General features: G+C 39.5%; 1 protein-coding gene across 1 annotated transcript in view; it reads right to left on the bottom strand.

The window, feature by feature from the left end:
* Positions 1 to 17,928, bottom strand: part of smyd3 (SET and MYND domain containing 3) — a 68,504-nt gene that overhangs the window by 13,687 nt on the left and 36,889 nt on the right. Inside the window, exons 6-7 of the mRNA XM_084541558.1 lie at positions 4,713 to 4,780; positions 34 to 136 (exon numbers count right to left, since the gene is read on the bottom strand). Coding sequence (XP_084397684.1) covers positions 34 to 136; positions 4,713 to 4,780 — 171 coding nt within the window. The remainder of the gene's footprint in view (positions 1 to 33; positions 137 to 4,712; positions 4,781 to 17,928) is intronic.

A 17,928-nucleotide genomic window follows, 5' to 3' on the forward strand; every position in this document is an offset into this window, starting at 1 on the left:
AGATACAGTGTGAGTGTACTTTCTTCTACATACCTCCTCTTCAGGGTTGATATCCTGAACAGCTCTGAGCTGCAGCTTTGTTCCCTCAAACAACATCACGCAGTTTGGCCTACAGTCATGGTTTAACAGAGATAAACTGAGGGAGAGCAAACAAGGAGCAAAAGGGAGAGCGAGCACCGCCGGGTGGGAGAAGGAGGAGAATAAAAGAGAGAGCGCAGAATAGAGAAGAAAAAAGTGACAGAGCAGCGAGGAGGGGAAAAGACAAGAAGAGAAAGTAAAGAGTTGGAGGAGAAGAAGGTGGGAGAGAAAAATGGATCGGTGATTAAATGTTTAACCTGGCAAATGTATGTCTTGGTGTGGGTGTTCCTAAATCATTCATCCTTTCTTTTAAACACACACAGGCACACTAAACACAGTGAGAAGACATAAAGCACACAATATAAGGCTGCAACTAATTTTAACAGGCCTGCTGAGAAACCAACCACTACAGGTGGTTTTGAGTCGTAAATCACTCAGTCCAGTGGCGACTTAAATGGCAATTGGTGGCAACATATTCATGAGAGAAGAAAAACACATGTTGACTTCCACAGGATTACCATCCATCTATCTGATGCGTGTCTTTTATCCAGGGTGCTGTCTGTTACAGTGTTAAATAACATCTGGCAATGTGAATACTCATAATTTGAATCCTGCACATTAAACACTGAATGAAACTGAATGCTCAAGCAAAAAGTTACACAGACACACACACACACAATTCCCTGCACAGTGACAAAGTGAGTTCTCTGCTTCTGTCATAACAAATGTCACTCTCTATTTCTTTCTGTTGGTCTATCAGCCTCTCTGTCAGACACGCATACACAAATAAATCAAGAAACGATGGGTACTCCACTTCTGTCACAACAAAGACTTTGGTCTCATTTCCCAAATTTATTACAGATACAAATCATCTTCCTCCTCATCCACTGGCAGATTTATGTTGACAACAGTGTCACCATCAAGACACTTGTGGCAAACACAGGTCCTGTTATTGACACTTCACAGTTTTTTCCCCTTAAAGTTTAATATCAGTAGTATTACTGAGCTGGGGTTTTATTTGAATCACAGTGACACGGATTTTGAGGCAATCTTAGTACAGCTTAGTAAAAATGTTAGTAAAGATAAGGGACATATTATAGCAGAGGTGCAGTCATTCAGGACTGTTCAACTGCATCAGATGAAGCTTTTATATACGCCTGATCACTCTTGACCCAATGTGCTGCAATTATGCACATTTGATGAGTAATAAATGATGTCCTAGACTTACTGTTCTGGCAACACACCAAGAAACACCTCTCACTTTAGCATTACTGCATACTGCAGCCTCCAAAATGATCAGAAAGGCATGACTGCATGATTGCACTAGCTAAAGTTTAGTGAAATAATGAAGCCACTAGTAATCTAGTATTTTTTGCATGTGTAACGTACAAATTAACTGAAAGACTCAAAAACCAAAACCAGGTAATCAAAGTTAGAAGTGCCAACTATATTTTTAGTATTTGGTAAAGTCTGTATTTAATGTCCGTCCCATGCTGAGAAGCCAATCGTGTGTGTTGAAGCTGCGCATTGATAAAAAAAAATATTTGAAGACCTCCCTGACTCATAAAAGACGTTTACCGTCACTGCACACATGCCTGAGAAAAAAATCCTGAAGAGGTTTGCCTCTTTTATGACCCCCTCCATTACTGATGCACTCGTTTATCATATTCAGAAAAACAATGGGTGCAAGACACAAAGAGTGTGTGTGCATGTGTGTGTGTGTGTTAGCATCAGTAACCCCCTGGCTTTGTTCTTCAGTGGAGTAGTTGCAGGTTGAATATCAACTAGAAATCAAGCCCTCCAAACGATGCTTTTATCTGATGGAGAGCAGCTCATTAGCATACTAATTAGATTAATTAACTAAACCCCATCTCACATTAACAGTATCTGCTCACACGAACAGAAACCAACTGTTGCTGTATCTAGTAGAAAGGAAAGTAAAATATCACACGTGTGAGAGAACAGACAGACTGTAGGACTATGGTTCAGCTCAATTGATGCTTAATGAGAGAAAAAGCTCAGCGCTGTCGCCTGCGTTACTGTTGTCTTCATCTATAATTCACAGTTATTCATGTGCAGAGGTAGTTCACCACTATATTAATGAAGAAGAACTAAAACGAAAAAAATATTGCTGTGTAGAGTTTTTACCAAAAAGACCCCTTAAAATTTTAGTGTTTTATATGTTTTGTACAATATGTATACGGCAATATCTGGACAAACAATGAATGAAAAGGTTTTTACGCTTTCTTAATTTTGACAGTTTGTAATTTCCTTAAAATTGAATTAAACATGTTGATGATACATCCTGCACTCAGGGGTGCATACATTTTCTGCATCATAGAAACTCTTGAATTTTCATGTCCCTGCCTCCTGCTGTGTCTCTCCTTCACCAGCAGCACTGATAGCTTCACCACCCTGTATGTATGTAACATGTATGGGAGGTGCCTGAGCATTGGAGCTTTACAGAGCTAAATCAGACCAGGAAGCAAATAGCTGATCATAGTCATAGTCAAGTATCTGCTGTGATTTAATGACATGTAAATTGTTTCAGTGTTTAAATTTTGATAAGTATGAACATGTACAAACTACACCTCACTGACATCTTCCTCATCCCTCTGTTAATTTAATTGTACTGTTGGGTTGGGAAACTTGTCTGTTATCACTCTCATTATTGTATATAGCTTGGTGACACAACGTTATCCTTAACAACACTGACTATTACATCCAACCTGTACTGTGCTCTGCTCTGTGGAGAGACGAGTCTGTGTCTGAACTATTAATTAATAGGGCTGTTAATGCAAATTCCTTTCGGCCCCATTAATCGTTTTTAAGGTGCGATTAATGAGCACACGTTCTGCGATCTGACCCTGAGCCCGAAGGTGCCGTGGATGGCAAGGAGAAGCAGAAACGGAAGAAAGGGATAAACAAGCGAGTCCTCCGAATGGCAAGCACAGCTCCAAAGCCCTGTCAGATGGCTCTCCTGACGAGAACAAAGCCACATGCTTTCGCTGTTGATGTGAACCAAACACCACCCGCTGGCACACACTGCACAGCCTGCAATGCAGACGCAGCATGCATTTGAGCGTGCCGGACCTTTGAGGTTATTTTGGAAAATATTCTGGACAGCATTTGTCATTGTGTTTGATTGTCAGAATAATTACATGCATTTGCATAAAATAGATTTTGTCCACCAAGTTGATAAATAACAGAGCAGAAGAAAATATCCCTTAAGGTATTTTGAGAAGTCATATAAATTTGCTTCAATTAACTACAGAAATCAAAAATGTGATTAATAGCGCTTATATATTTTAATCTACTGACGGCCCTATTAATTACACAACAATTTAAGGCACTTTTCGTGCGTAAGTGCAACACTCACAGGTGACGCATCGTGCAAACCGCTTATTTTGTTGTAAAATCAGATCTTAACACCTGTTCTCAGTGAGGATTTGACTGCAGCAACTCATGAGTCCAAATTTCTTTGAGTTACACGGCTGAGGTGGATTACAACAAGTGAACAAAGGTCTGTGCGATCAATTCAAGTGTGAATCACTTTGCTTCTGATGGAAAGCTCAGAGGATTTCACATCATATTTCCAACAGGCCAATTAGCATTGGCAAGAGAGGTCGACAGAGAATGAAATATATAGAGGGATGAGTGCAGTGGAGAATGAGAAAGTCAGCTAATGAGAGAAAGACTTTCCGAAATGCAGCAGAAACGGAAAATGAACAGAACGTGGTGGGATGAACAGAGGTGCAGCCCCACCAGAATAATCCCCCTCTCTTCGGCAAACTCGTGGTTGCTAGGCGACCCAAAATATGAATAGGCAGGGGACCATCCTGCGAGCGGGCCCATCATTTATGGATGAGTTACAACACAAATCGCACACAGACACACATGGTTTGGCTGAGCTTTGGTAATGCCACTGTGACCATCTGACATCTCAACACCAGCCAGATATACTGGCTGGGATACCTGCAGTGTGTGTGTGTGTGTGTGTGTGTGTGTGTGTGTGTGTGTGTGTGTGGCAACACTAACAACATGTACCACAACCGGCCAAATCCCCCTCCATTCACCCAGGACTCTATACAGGGATTACAGTGTACATCACATTGCTGTGTATGTGCTGTTGTGTGCAGGTCTGTGCGTGTGTGTTTCTCTCCCATGTTCCAGGCAACAATCACTTCATCAATCACACAATCAGTTGAAGTCAAACCTGGCCCTGAGCTCTGGGCTTGTCTTTTGCCTCAGTCTTCCTCAGGCAGCGTTATAATATTCTGTCAACATTCATTTTCAAGTTTTTGCCTCACGACAAAAAATCACTTCCTCTATTCCTTCGTTTCCTCCTCGCACTTCAAAGAACTGTCAGGAAAAAAGCGAGGAGAGTGGGGAGGGCTTTGAAACTGAGTGGGTAGGGATGGGTGGGGCTGCCGGGGCGCAGTCATGGAGCAGGTGACTCCGAGCTGCATTTAAAATTTTGTGGCGTTATTTTTTTTGTACAAGCAAGAGACAGAGGTTACCATCTAACAAAGATTATGAGCCAGATTGAAATTAATGACGCCTTTTAGATGTGTCGTCTTCTCACATTGCCCTTTATGTGTCTGTGTGTGTGTGTGTGTGTGTGTGTGTGTTACCTTGGATACAGCCCGACTCCAATCTCTTGCAGCTCACCGTCACTGATGGTGAAACAATTACATGTCACCTAAAAGAGTGAAAGGGGATAAAAAAAAAAGTGTAGACAAAAGGGAGAGTGATTATTTGTTAAATTGCTTCGGGGAACGACAATGCCTTTCATCATATGTTCTGAATATCTTTGGCACTGCAAAGGCCCAGCGGCGCTTAGACTGAAACATGACATGTTTTGAGACGCAGGGGATTCAACTGGGTAAAATTACCTACTAGTTATTTTTGAGCGAGAGATGTTATCTTAAAAAGAAACATAAAAAGGCATTGAAATAAAAGTCATGCTTGTATATTTTTTTATCAGCTAAGTTAAAAAAAAAAAAAAAAAAAGCATTTTTCATTGATCACCTACAATGGAGTTTAACTGATAAAGTAAAACACTTGTGTCTCCCTGTGGGACTGTGAAAAAAAGAAAGTTAAAGAAAATGAGAATAAATGCTGTAAATATATATACGGTATGTTCTGAAATGTACTGAAGAAGATGATAGTACATAAAATACAACAAACAATTACTGTGGAACAGAGCTTCTATGAAAACACCTGAGAAAAGAGAGAGTTACTTCTTTCCTCACTAAAACAATCAGTATGAGAAATACTCACTGACTCACTTGCCAGTTCATTAGGTACACTAGTGAAAACTAATTCTTTCTAATATAGCAGTCCTGCACTAAATCTTAGCTTCATGAAGGTTATGGTATTCAGCATTCGTTTCAAATAACTGAGAGAGATGTTGATTCAATTGTGCTATTGAATAATATTGTGTTGTATCAACGTTTCAATAATTCTGACAACCACATTTCAGTCAGAGGGCTAGGCTAAATAACAGAAACACCTTAGTGTTTAATTCAGTACAGTTGAACAGCACCACAAGCTCCAAAATGTACCGCAACATGAACTGAATATTTTGACAATCATGAAGCAGAGATTTAATGCAGGACTGTTACATTAGATTTGTTTGTTTTCACTAGTGTACCTAATGATGTGTCAAGTGTACTTGTCTGTAAATTACAATTTAAAGCACCATTTTCTACACACCACTACTGACTGTCTACCTGTTAGTGTTGATGGAAGTTGGTTAGTTATACATATCAGCATTATTTCATAATCAATTATTTTCTATTAGACGAGGTTCCACTAAAACAAAATGAGGGAACATGAACATTTGTTTCCCATTTGTTTTCAGTTAATGGTAGCAATATGACTCTGACACTAGACTGTTGTTAGTCAGCTTGTCATCAACCACTGTTTTAATACAGATTTTCCATGTAGTGTCACCATGACGTTGTATTTGACCTGTAAAACCCTCCAATCAGCCTCAGTTGTAATTTGTATTTCATTCTAATTAGTGAATGTTAGCAGGCTAACAGCCTAAACTAAGACGGAGAACACATCATTGTGAAGATGTTAACATGATGATTTAGCTCAAAACACTATTGTACTTCACATAGCAACTAGCATGGCTACAAAACCCTTAAGACTAGCAGTGATGTGGCGACCACTGAACGTTCATAAAATTCAGTAGGACATAACTATGTTGTGAAAAAACCCTTGGCGACAAAGTGGGCAGGTACCAAGTTCACCTAGTCTCATCATGTCACTTTGAGGCAACGACAAATGGAAGTGACTGACACTTTCAATTGATATATGACGCAAACACAACATTTACTGCAGGAAATCACCGTCCACGACTTTGTAGTGAGTAATGGTGGAGTTCACAAAAATTACATGAGGGGAATCCCCTTTTGTGACTTAAGAAACATATTAAGCATTCAAACACTGACTGATCAGCCACAACATTAAAACCACTGACAGGAGAAGTAAATAACACTGACCACCTTGTGACGATGCAATGTTCTGCTGGGAAACTTTTGGACCTGTCATTCATGTGGATGTTACTTAGACATGTACCACCCACCTAGACCAGACCAGGCACCCCCACCCCATAGCAATGACACTACTTGATGACAGCAGCCATCCCCAGCAGGATGCAGCCTGACACATACACACACAAAAACAGATACCAGATCCCAAACTGATCAAATATCTGTGGGATGATCCACAGCCCCTCCAAGGGCCCCCACTAACAACGTTCTGTTGCCAGACACCACAGGACACCCTCAGAAGGCCCATGTCCATTCTCTGAAGTTGTGCCTGATGGGTGAATATATATATAAATTTGTACACCTTGTTTAAACTTGTGTCAGCAAAACATACCTTTATCAATTTAAAATAAAAAATAAATCCCATATCTTCATTAAGAGAAGATGAATTTCACCCTAAAATGTTCAACACAAATTACTGACAGTGTGTCTCCCTCATACCAGTTGTAGAGATTCTTTAACACTTGTGTATATAAACCTCTCACAATGAATTATGGTGGTCCTCGTGGTTTAAACGACACATGCCAGGAACAAATGAACAAACATACAAGCTTCCAAACCAAGGACAGAGATGGTGTGTTTCTTTCAACTAGTGAAGTTGGCTCTGACATGGTTTGAATAATAAAATGGCTGAAAAAGAAAGGGAATGACAGAAAGAGATGATGAAGGAGAAAACAACAATAAATACACTGAGACACTAAGTAAGTTAACAAAGAAGTCAAAGCTAAAAAAGAAAAAGAAAATAAACTCGACTGTCTTTGATGTGTCAATTACTGAGCCGGAGCTTGCAAGTGAGTGTGTTTGTGCATGTGTTTGGGGTTGTGGTGTGTTTGTGTGTTTCTCTGCCTCGTGTAGCGAGAAGAGAAATATTTATAACTTTGGTAACGTTGGTATTTAGAGTGTCATTCTGTCTTTCTCTTTAAGAGAAGACAACATCCCTGCAGAGAGGGAGGGCAAGATTTAAAGGGAGTCCCAGACAGATGTCGTGCTGATGCTCAGGACCAGAACTCATCAACATTCGATGTGAATCTGCAGCTGTAATAAACACCATTAGAGTAAGACCTCACGGGAAATGAGGGCTTTTACTCAACTTATTAACCACAATGTGCAAAAATCTTTGTGAAAATCTCTCTGTCTCTCATACATACAAATCATGCTTTCCTCATCCCACAGCTTCATTGTTATTCAGTCGCTCTCACAGACATTCATCTTCCGTACCATGAAATCTGTATTACAGTGATACATATAGAACAGCCATGTGTGTGTGCATTTCAAAACATCAAGATACAGTTAAGAGCACTCATTAGATTTTCATTTAACAATGCAGACGTCACCAATAACAGAAACACACAGATGATTAAGATGAGGTTCAAAATTTTCTGTATATTCTGTGAGAAATTTGGCCCAGATATCTGGGAGTATCATTGTGTTGTTATCAAAGAAACCTAATGACTGAATGTGAGCTAAATAATAAAGTATATAATGCTTCATGTGAAACACTGGTGTTACGTGTGCTGCATCGTTGTGTGTAAAGCCTTAAACTGACAAATACAAGTCAGGGCGGGATCTAAAATGATCATTATTGATTAATCTGAAAATCTAAAGTAGTTTTTCAATTAATTTATTCATAAAATATCAGAAAATTGTGAACAACAGCTTGGAGTGACACTTGAACATGATTTCTTCCGTCTGGTTAAAAGCGTTAACTAATTATTTTTCTGCTCAATAAGTTGTAGGACCTTCAAGGATACAAAAACACTTTATGACTTAACCACCATATGAACACACTTGAAATAAATTAAAGATGATATCAGACAGGTTTGATGGCATGCATCTACGCATTTAGATCATCTGGTATTAAATAGATCACATGAACTGGTGAGTAAAAGAGGAGACATCTTCTAATATTCTACCTATGTTATCCACCTGTCTGCTGCATGACAAGAGGTATTTTACTTCCCCGACAATTTCACCTTATTAGGAAAAGTTAGCATCGGTTAGTTACAGCACGGATACGGGGTAGTGCAAACAGTGGTGAGGCAATCTCTCTCTGTGTCTCCCACAAATACACACACACGCACAATCCCCCTCTCAGGGGATGAGAATCAATCTACCAGAACATCCACATCTGCAGAGCCGCTTGGTGGACGCCCTTTGCATCCCAAACACCAACACATACAAACTCCCAGCTTTTAAGAGATCACAAAGCAATTTTTATCTGCTTCTCACAGGTCCTTCCTCTTTTTCCTCTACCGCTGTCCCAGCCTTTCATTTCGCCACAGATGCCGAGTCTTACAGCTGCAGGATTAGAACGTGATCCATTGGTGTCACTCTGAAAAAGTTAATTGTAATTGTCAACAGACACAACCACCTGCTCTTTGCTCTCAGTCATGGACCATATATAAACATGGATGAACCCTCTCTGACATCACCCACAGATTTCCTGGAGGGTGGTTTTAAAGCTCAGCGTTGTGTCTCAATCTTGGTATTGACTGACTCCATCTGAGTGTCAACTAATCCAAAAATGGACAAAGAGGTGGAGCGTGAGGAGAGCTGACACAGGTGGGTGATGCATTAGCGGACCACTAACAACCTGTAACAGTACCCACCTATTAATCATGCATAACTTTAAGCCTTAATATGATTTAAACAGGTGACCCGGACAGTTATCTGTATGGGAAATCAGCCGTGGGGACCAAAGCCTGTTTTTTTGTTGTATCAGGTTGTAAACATGTTTATTTCAGCTTTACAGTCGGGCATTTTAAGTTAATTTGCTTTTGTAGCAAGCCAGCCCTCCAATTTATCTGAGGTTGCTGCTTGATCTCAACCAATACAAAGTGTCAGAATGAACATACGTAGCTGTTCTGCTGGCTCCATCCACTTGAGAGCTATCCCAGAGAATTTACCGAGGACTGATGTGGACTGCTGATTACATCAAAGGTAAATGTGAACCACTGCTGAACTCACTGTACGATACTCTGCTACTTTAGAACACAAAACAAATCAAAGATATCTGGTTTTACCTTGTCAAATGTGAATATTTATAGGATTTCCTAGTCTTTTATGAAACTAAACAGTTTAAGGTTAGGGCAGTCTGCTAAGCAAAACAAAGAATTGGATTGTATCCTCTGGGTTGTGCTAGTGTAATAATAATTAATAATAATAATTTAACCTTTAGTTGGCCCACAATGGGGATTCAGTTCCTGCTGTTTGACCCATCTATTTGTTCACACAGTAGTGTGCACATAATATGACAGTATTGTATAATGGCAATGTTCACTATTATGTGATAAGACTGAACAATTAATGAAGAGAATAACAGGCAGACCAACTGATAAAGAGAAACAATTATTAACTGCAGCTCTATACACGTGCAGAATATATAGTGAGGCTGTTCAATTGCATCTGGTTTGTCAAACTGAGCTCAACATTCAGTCTATAGAAAAGGCTCTCTGATCCAGAGAAACAGCACATAACACAGTCTAGCCCCTCAGTTGAGGAAACATATATCCCATCAGTCACCATGGAGATGGCTGCAGCCTTCTTATGAAGATGGATGTGGAGAACCTCCTACAGTTTACCGATTTATTTATACCTGTTAATAATGAGATCCTTCCGCAGCGGTGTGGATTCATTTGAGGTGACACTGAGGTGAAGTGCTACTGAGGAGGGACAAGTTTGGGAGGAGGTCTCAGAGAGATGTAAGTGTCTGCAGGAGTCCTTTCTCTCATCTTGAGTGAATGAAGTATATTCCGTAAAATGAAATGGAAGGAGCTCTCTGGCAAATAATAAGACAATCCTCAATAAGAATTACAGGCCTGATATAATGCAGCCACTGCCATGCCCACTGTGGAGAATGACACAATTACTGCATCTGTACAAAAGGTACCAAAGCGCACATTTTGTCTGGAAGGGTTTACTTCAAAATGATGCAGAAAATGTCAGACCATGCATCCATTCATGTGTTTTCTCATTTATTCTTCTGCCTGCCACACACAATATTTCTGCTGATTAGGTTTGGGTGAAACTTGGAGAAATGATAAATGTGGGATAGAGGAACAGAGGCAAAGAAAGACAGGCGAATGAGAGGAGGGTGTGGTGAGAAGCCTGTGATGTGGAAAATGGAAAATAAGATCAAAAGTGTCATGCTCTGTGGGGAATAAAAAACAAACTGCACTTACAACATTTTGGACTCCATAGTTTAGGTTAATGAACAGGTAAACAGAAAAGTTCAGTACTGGATTTACTGTAAGACTAATATTACTATATTAGAACTTTTCTATCTGTGTGAGGCGTTGCCCTTCATTTACATGCATGCTCATTAGACTGAGAAGACCCTGAGATGGTTACACCAAACTGTACTACAGTAATCTCTGGATTGTACTGTGTATGTCTGTGCTTTAATTCAGTATTCATGGTAGGAGGGGCGGATCAAAATGAGTCCAGTGACATTTTGAATACACATAGAGATAGGATGTCTCTAAATGGATGGATGGGGGTCTGGGATGGCACTGAAAGGGAGGTCCTGTCATCTCATATCGAGGAATTGGATTGGTTTGCTTTGTCCCGTCATGTCAGTTCAAAAAACTTGTGACTGGATGGTTTATGTCTTTAATGTTGCTGGAATCGGCTCAATTACTGTCACTCTGTGGAAAACTACAAAGGCCATCAGACCTGATCAAAGGCTGCATCTGTGTGTGTTCTCTGTGTGTGTGTGTCTGTGTGTGTGCACTATTAATGCTTTGATAAAGTATTTATGGCCTAATCATAGCTCTTTCATCTCTCAGTAGACAGGCAGACAAACACAGACAGAATTACAGAGGAAATATAAAAAAAAAAAAAAAAAGACGAGGCTAATCTTGAACTTCCACTTGCTGTGACACTGCGGCATGCACAAAAATTATCAGTCAAATGTTTGGACGCATTTGACGGTTTTCTACAGTGCAGAACACATCTTAAGACAGAGAAAAACAAAAAATACATTTGAAATAAAGTATTTCAAATATATTTTAAACAAAGCAAAATATATTTAAGTTTTAGATTTTCAAAGTAGCCAACGTCTGATGTGATAACAGTTTTGCACACTCTTGACTGTCTCTAAAAAAATCTCAGATTTGGATTCTGCAGACCAACATACACATTTTCAAGGGTCAATGATCCACTCACTTGTATTTCTTGGCCACATGCTGATTAAGAAGCACAAGTAGTCACTGTGACATTGCCCACTGGTTTGTGGAGTACCATGCTGAAGGCTCAAGTCTGACATCTTGGTTTTCTGGAGCCAGAAGTGACCATAAATGGCTGAGAGGGTGGACCTGGAGAGGACAGAGGACCTGACCGAGGACCCCAAAACATCATACGCACCCATACGGTAGCAACTTTTCAGTCACAATGTAGCCACGCCCTAAAGCATACCCTGCTTTATTGTCTATTTTACTCTACGTCTGAATATTATTTACAAAATGAACATCATGCAACATCATACCATAAAACATAAAAATAAAAAAAATGTTTAGTGATTTGGTGAACATCAACAAAACAATCACAAAACTATGGTCTCAAACATATGATTTAGAAAATTAATTTATGAGCTCAAAAAGCTCACAAAGCTCCTCCTGCTAATTGAACTCATGACGACCTCATGTATTGCCAGTTTGCAAAATTGTCATCAAAGCAAACAGTATCTACTATGATCAATTTTAAATATACACTTTGCTCTATTTAGGATTTGCTAAATAAATGAAGTTATTTTTCTACTTTTGATGAATCCAGTTTTCAATAATTAAAAAAAAAAAAAAAAATTCTCTTTTTCTTTTTTGAGTAGTCTGAATGTTTGCCTGCTACTGTACACTTTTTTGTTGATGGTCCTGTATCTCTAATTTAAAATAAATTTGAATGTGATTTATTTGGTTCAGTCTTGTTGCACTCATCCGTGTTGTTGTGACAGCAGCAGAAATCTTTTTCAGTGTCAAGCACCAAACCATAGATCAACACAGAGTGGAGAATTTAGAAGATAAGGACAGAGATTTCTCTCTAGAGACACCAAAGACCCAAACAGAGTTAAAGAAGTAAATACTGTAAATATTATACTTAAATTCAACAAGTGGCCACAAAAATAACTTATACTACAGTACTACTAAAAATACTACTAGCAACAGTCTTACTAAATAGATTTTATATTCCCTTTAAACCTTTGTGTATATAGGCTAACACATAGAGGAGGATTACAAAAATGTCTGTCCACAGGCAGAATTAGCTCGTGCTCATGTCAAAGTACAGTGGAGAAAACTGCAGTGACCAGTTAGTCTCGGTGTGAAATAGGTTATGTCAAGATCAGATGACCCTCAGTCCTGTGTGCATGGGCTGCAACAGAGTCCACCGTGTGTGTGCTGAACGTCTTCCAGGCAGAAAGGTAGGTAGAAAGGTAGAAAGTTCTTGTACAGTACGGCAAAAACCCATAACGGTATTTTGTATCCCAAGGTCTGAGCTCAGGCCACAGTACCACCTGTAGGACAAAATAAATCTGTGTCTACCTCCATTGTTTATTTGAGAGCTGACAGTGCAGTTCACATTGTTATTATCACAGTGCACTCCTGGACTTTTGCAGTCCCATGCACACATTCAATTATAAACCACTGGTTTGGGGCATTCACGATTTGTTTCTGCTCAACTGCTGCCACTACACTTGGTTACTCATAATTTTAAAACATGTTCTGACATATCCTGTTCGCCTAGTGGTTAGGATGCTGACAATGACAGCTCTGTCATCCTTCTCCTGCTGACTCACCAACGAAGGCATATAATACCCAATAAAATCCTTTTTGTCAAACACTAGTACACTGGGTATTATTCTCTCTGTGGCATTTTTGCCTCCACTAACCTTTTCCAAATAAACACACACAGTTTTCAGGCACATACAGTGTTTTCATGTACGTAGCTCGACCAGTAACGGGCATGCTTACGTGTTCGTATATGTGTGAGCGACATACAGTTTGCTCCATAAACCAGATTTGATATGTACACTTGTGATCTGAATGGGAGCCTGCACATTTTTGTGTGCGTCTGTGTGTTTGTGCATGAATGGTTCGCAGCAGCTTAGCAGCTCATCAGCTGAAAATGTGCCAACTTGACAAAAACACATGTGGACTTGCTTTTCTTATTTCTCTCAGACGCGATTGGATATCAGAGAGGAAATCAGTCATTACAGAGCAGGAGGCAATCTCGTGTTCGATTACACACAGCCTGGGGCGTATGTGCTCATGAGGGAGAAATTTAAATTCTGTGTGCGTGCACCTCAAAGTATATATTTCTTGAGATTATGTGTACACACTCACACACACGTATATTTGCATCTGTGTTCGCTCACATCATTGCTATTCCATTCACTTGTCAGTGCTTTGGGCTTTTAGTGCAGCACCTTCCAGTCAATATTGCTCAATGTTGTCCCAGAGTGTGCCTCTCTAATTCAGCCTGCCTGCTTTCCTTCACACTCAGTAACTCCGCTAACAAGTTGGCTAACGAGTTTAAACACAGTTCTGCTCCGCTCTTCTCTCTCTTTTCCGTCACTTGTTTGTCTTGTGCCTTCATCCCTCCAACTCACCAGCGGCCTCTTAACGTGTATCAGCATCCTTTTCTTTCTTTCAATTCTCTCTCCATGTGTTTCTCTGTTCCTCACTCTCCCTCCTGTTCCCTCCTGTTTTATGCTTGTTGAAACAGAGATGGACTCCTGGGGTTTATACACTCACATGCCTTTTAGAGAACAAAATGGGGGTTTGTAAATCATTAAATTTTAGCATGAAGCCTTGTTTTAAAGTTAAGCGTGTATCGATTATGATTTTTCTTAGGACAAGTAAGCCTCCAGGATAATAAAGGACCATTGATGCTATCAGCTTCCTATACAGAAACACTGAACATTTTCTCTGATGTCCCCAGAATTAAAGCCTTGGGTAATTTTTATTTATTTTTTCCTCATTTTCCCTCGTTTCCCATCAGGGAGCTACCTTGTCCAGTAAAGGTTACATTTTGTATCTCATTAGCAAGATTTAAGCAGCCCCATGTGGTCTGGTGGCTCAGACTGATACGCTCACAGCAGATGGCACAGCGTTACTTAGTCTCCAGCTGAACTGCTTTCTTGTCTTACTTCCCATCCCTAAAAATACAGAAATCAGCAAATACTGCACAGACAAGTAATCTCTGCACATGGAATAAATGATACGAGGAGCCATTTAGCTATGCCTCTCACCATTATCTGCACCAGATAGGCTGTTTACAAGCCAAGCACCCATTTTTGCATGCTGAACTCACTAAACTACACCAACACACCTTACACTAACATTCTGTCTTTACACTGCAAAGCATTTCTCAGTGTAGTACAGCAGCAGCCCATCTAATATCACTGCTGCTTTCATAGAGACATTGCCTGTGAGGTAATTCTGGTTTGTGTTTCTTTCCATTACATTTATAGCTACTCCCTTTCTCTAACTACTGATTTTCAGAATAGCAACTAAAAAAGAAGCACAACGCAAAACAAGCAAGCAAGCAAACAGAATAAACGCCAAGTTTAGCCTTGCAAGCAGTCTAGAGGAGGGTTAAATCAGGAGAATAGGGAGCAGGTTATTGTTTTCAGAGCAGTATTCTTTGTAGGAAATGGTTTTTTACTGCTTGGCTGCTCTGCCGTAGTCTGAATCAAAGGGGGTTTCACAGGAGAATAGCGATTCCTTCTTCCACTCTGAAGGCAGCAGTCAGGCAGCTCTGAATGCCCTATCCTCTGTGCATTTACTGCACCCGTAACTTTTATCTAAAATATCCTTTTCATTCTTCACCAGTGGATAATCTAGACACGGCGGCAATATCTCAGATGAGTCAAGCCATGCTATTTGTATATGAATGCTGCAATTAACATTGTTAGGTTAGGTTCAAATCATGGAAGATTGTATTGCAAAACTTGGATCAATATTGCTGAATGATTGTCGCTGAACAACATAGCAGCCTGAAAACTCTCAATCTCATACGGTGAAAAACAGTGACTTGTTTTCATGCAGTAAAAATATGTGTTGCTTATATGTGTTATGTTACTTCCATATAATTTTGGACACAATTTCTACTTTTTAGCCATTTACAAAATTTATAATTGTATAATAAATATGGGCTTCATTTTCAGAATTTCTGCTTTATTATGACGTTATTCACACCCTTATTGGAGGAATCCTGTAGGATCTACCGCCCTTTAATATATAGCTGCCTCTTCTTCTACCCCCTGGGGAGTGTTCTTCACTTGGCTGGATGTTGTGAAGGGGTTTTTCTTCTACTGCTGTTGTCTTCCGTGGACATCCTGACCTTTTTTATGTTACTAAGCTCACCGGTCCATTCTCTTTTTCTTTGCACAAATGTTGATTTGGCCGCTCCTCACAATCCTGCTATGTCTGGGATAGATTTGTTTGGTTTCTCAGCCAAAGGATTGGCATGTTTCACTTCCACTGAGAGCCAATATGAATGCATGTTGTGGGTTCACAGCAACAGCAAAACATATGCCACACTTGAAATAAACTTTCAACTTATTACCTGCTTAACCGTTGATGAAATAATGAAGAAATATCTCACACCTGTCCATGAGGCAACTTTCGATGCATCTATATATTATTGTTATTGGTCCCTTGAAAAAAGAGCCGTATTTCCTTTGCTTCACTTTGGAAAATATCTTCTAATTAAACGATGATCTTTATACTACACATTATACCAATATTCATTTCATGACTAATAGAATAGAATTTGCTACACAGCTAAAGTAGCAGTGTGTCGCTGTCCAACAGTATATAGAAATAATTCTATAATGCACAGAAGTGAAACTGCGGACTTGAAAACAGGCATACATGTCTCTGGTTGTATACACAAGCATAAGTTACACTTATGGTATTTATCTGATAAATAAGCCATCTGAGTAAATACTGTATCCTGTACACGCAAATTTAAAACCTTCATTTTCATCTTGTGAAAGACTTAATGTAACTCTGCAACACAAACCGCTTTGACTGCAGATATTGCAGCAAAGATTTGAAAAATAACAGGTTCCTCAGAGCAGAAAGTCATATTTCTTACACTGGTACCAAACACGATCAGTCCAATGTTTGGTGTGACTGACATGTGCGCCATCAGGAGAGAGATGTCAGTGTTGTACAGGGACCAAACCATCAACTCTATGAATTTCAAGAGCAAGCCTCAAGTCACAGAAATAGTGAGTTTGGACATGTTTATGGGGACATACAAGTTAGATGTTAGACTGTGATGGTTGGTTGCCAAGTAACTGGTAATTCTCCTCTCATCCATTTTCAGTACTGCATCCCTCCCTAGAGCACCGGCTGATCTCATGCCAACTCATCATCTACTTCTGGGTATTTATAACTTTTAATTTTTTCTTCTTTTTTTTCAAACACACTGCGCAGGCCTAAAAAAAAATCTCCATTCATTAAGCCAAAACATATTTAAACATATTTAAATGTGTTTAAATATGTTTTTGCATATTATGTTCAAAGATTTGAATCAATCACTGCACAGTAAAATTGTAACAGGCTCGGTTTTAATGTAATAACATCGCTTTAAATTAGTGGTCAGTAATAAAGATTAAACTCTTTCAAAACATATTTTATTGAGGGAATTATTATCTATTTCAATAAACAGACCAGTGTCATTAGATGATGATGTTACACATAAATAAGACCTCTCTTTCTGGGTTTTAAATTCTCTCTCTCTCTCTCTCTCGCGCTCTCACACAGACACACACCCACACTCATAATCCCTGAGGTTGTAAAAGTACAATTATCTCCTACTCCAGGATGGCCATAAGGTTATAGGCCAAATGCTTCATCCAATTATCTGTGTGTATACCTCTGCGTGTCTGCATTTGTGTTTACGCGTCCAGGCATGATTAAATACTTACACATTACGACCACACCAACAAAAGCTTCTGCCTTTATATGCTACAAGCTGCGTGTTCTGAGTAGAATGGAAAGTAATGATAATGGCATTTTTATGGCACAGATAGTGTTTAATCAATAGTCATCATAATAATGACTATACCCATTACAGCTGTGTTTAAGAGCGAGGCCACGTGTGTGGGTGTGTGTGTGTGTGTGTGTGTGTGATCATGCTAGCATGCGTGTTCTTCAGTTCTGTCTCTGTTTCTTTGCTGAAGCTGCTGTAATTTGCTTCACTTATGAATTAATATTTACAATTTGTGTCTTTCACATTCTACTACGGGGAAGAGGCTTAAGGAAACAGTGTTTCCTGTAGT

Source organism: Chelon labrosus (genome assembly GCF_963514085.1).
Source record: "Chelon labrosus genome assembly, chromosome: 3".
Taxonomy (NCBI): domain Eukaryota; kingdom Metazoa; phylum Chordata; class Actinopteri; order Mugiliformes; family Mugilidae; genus Chelon; species Chelon labrosus.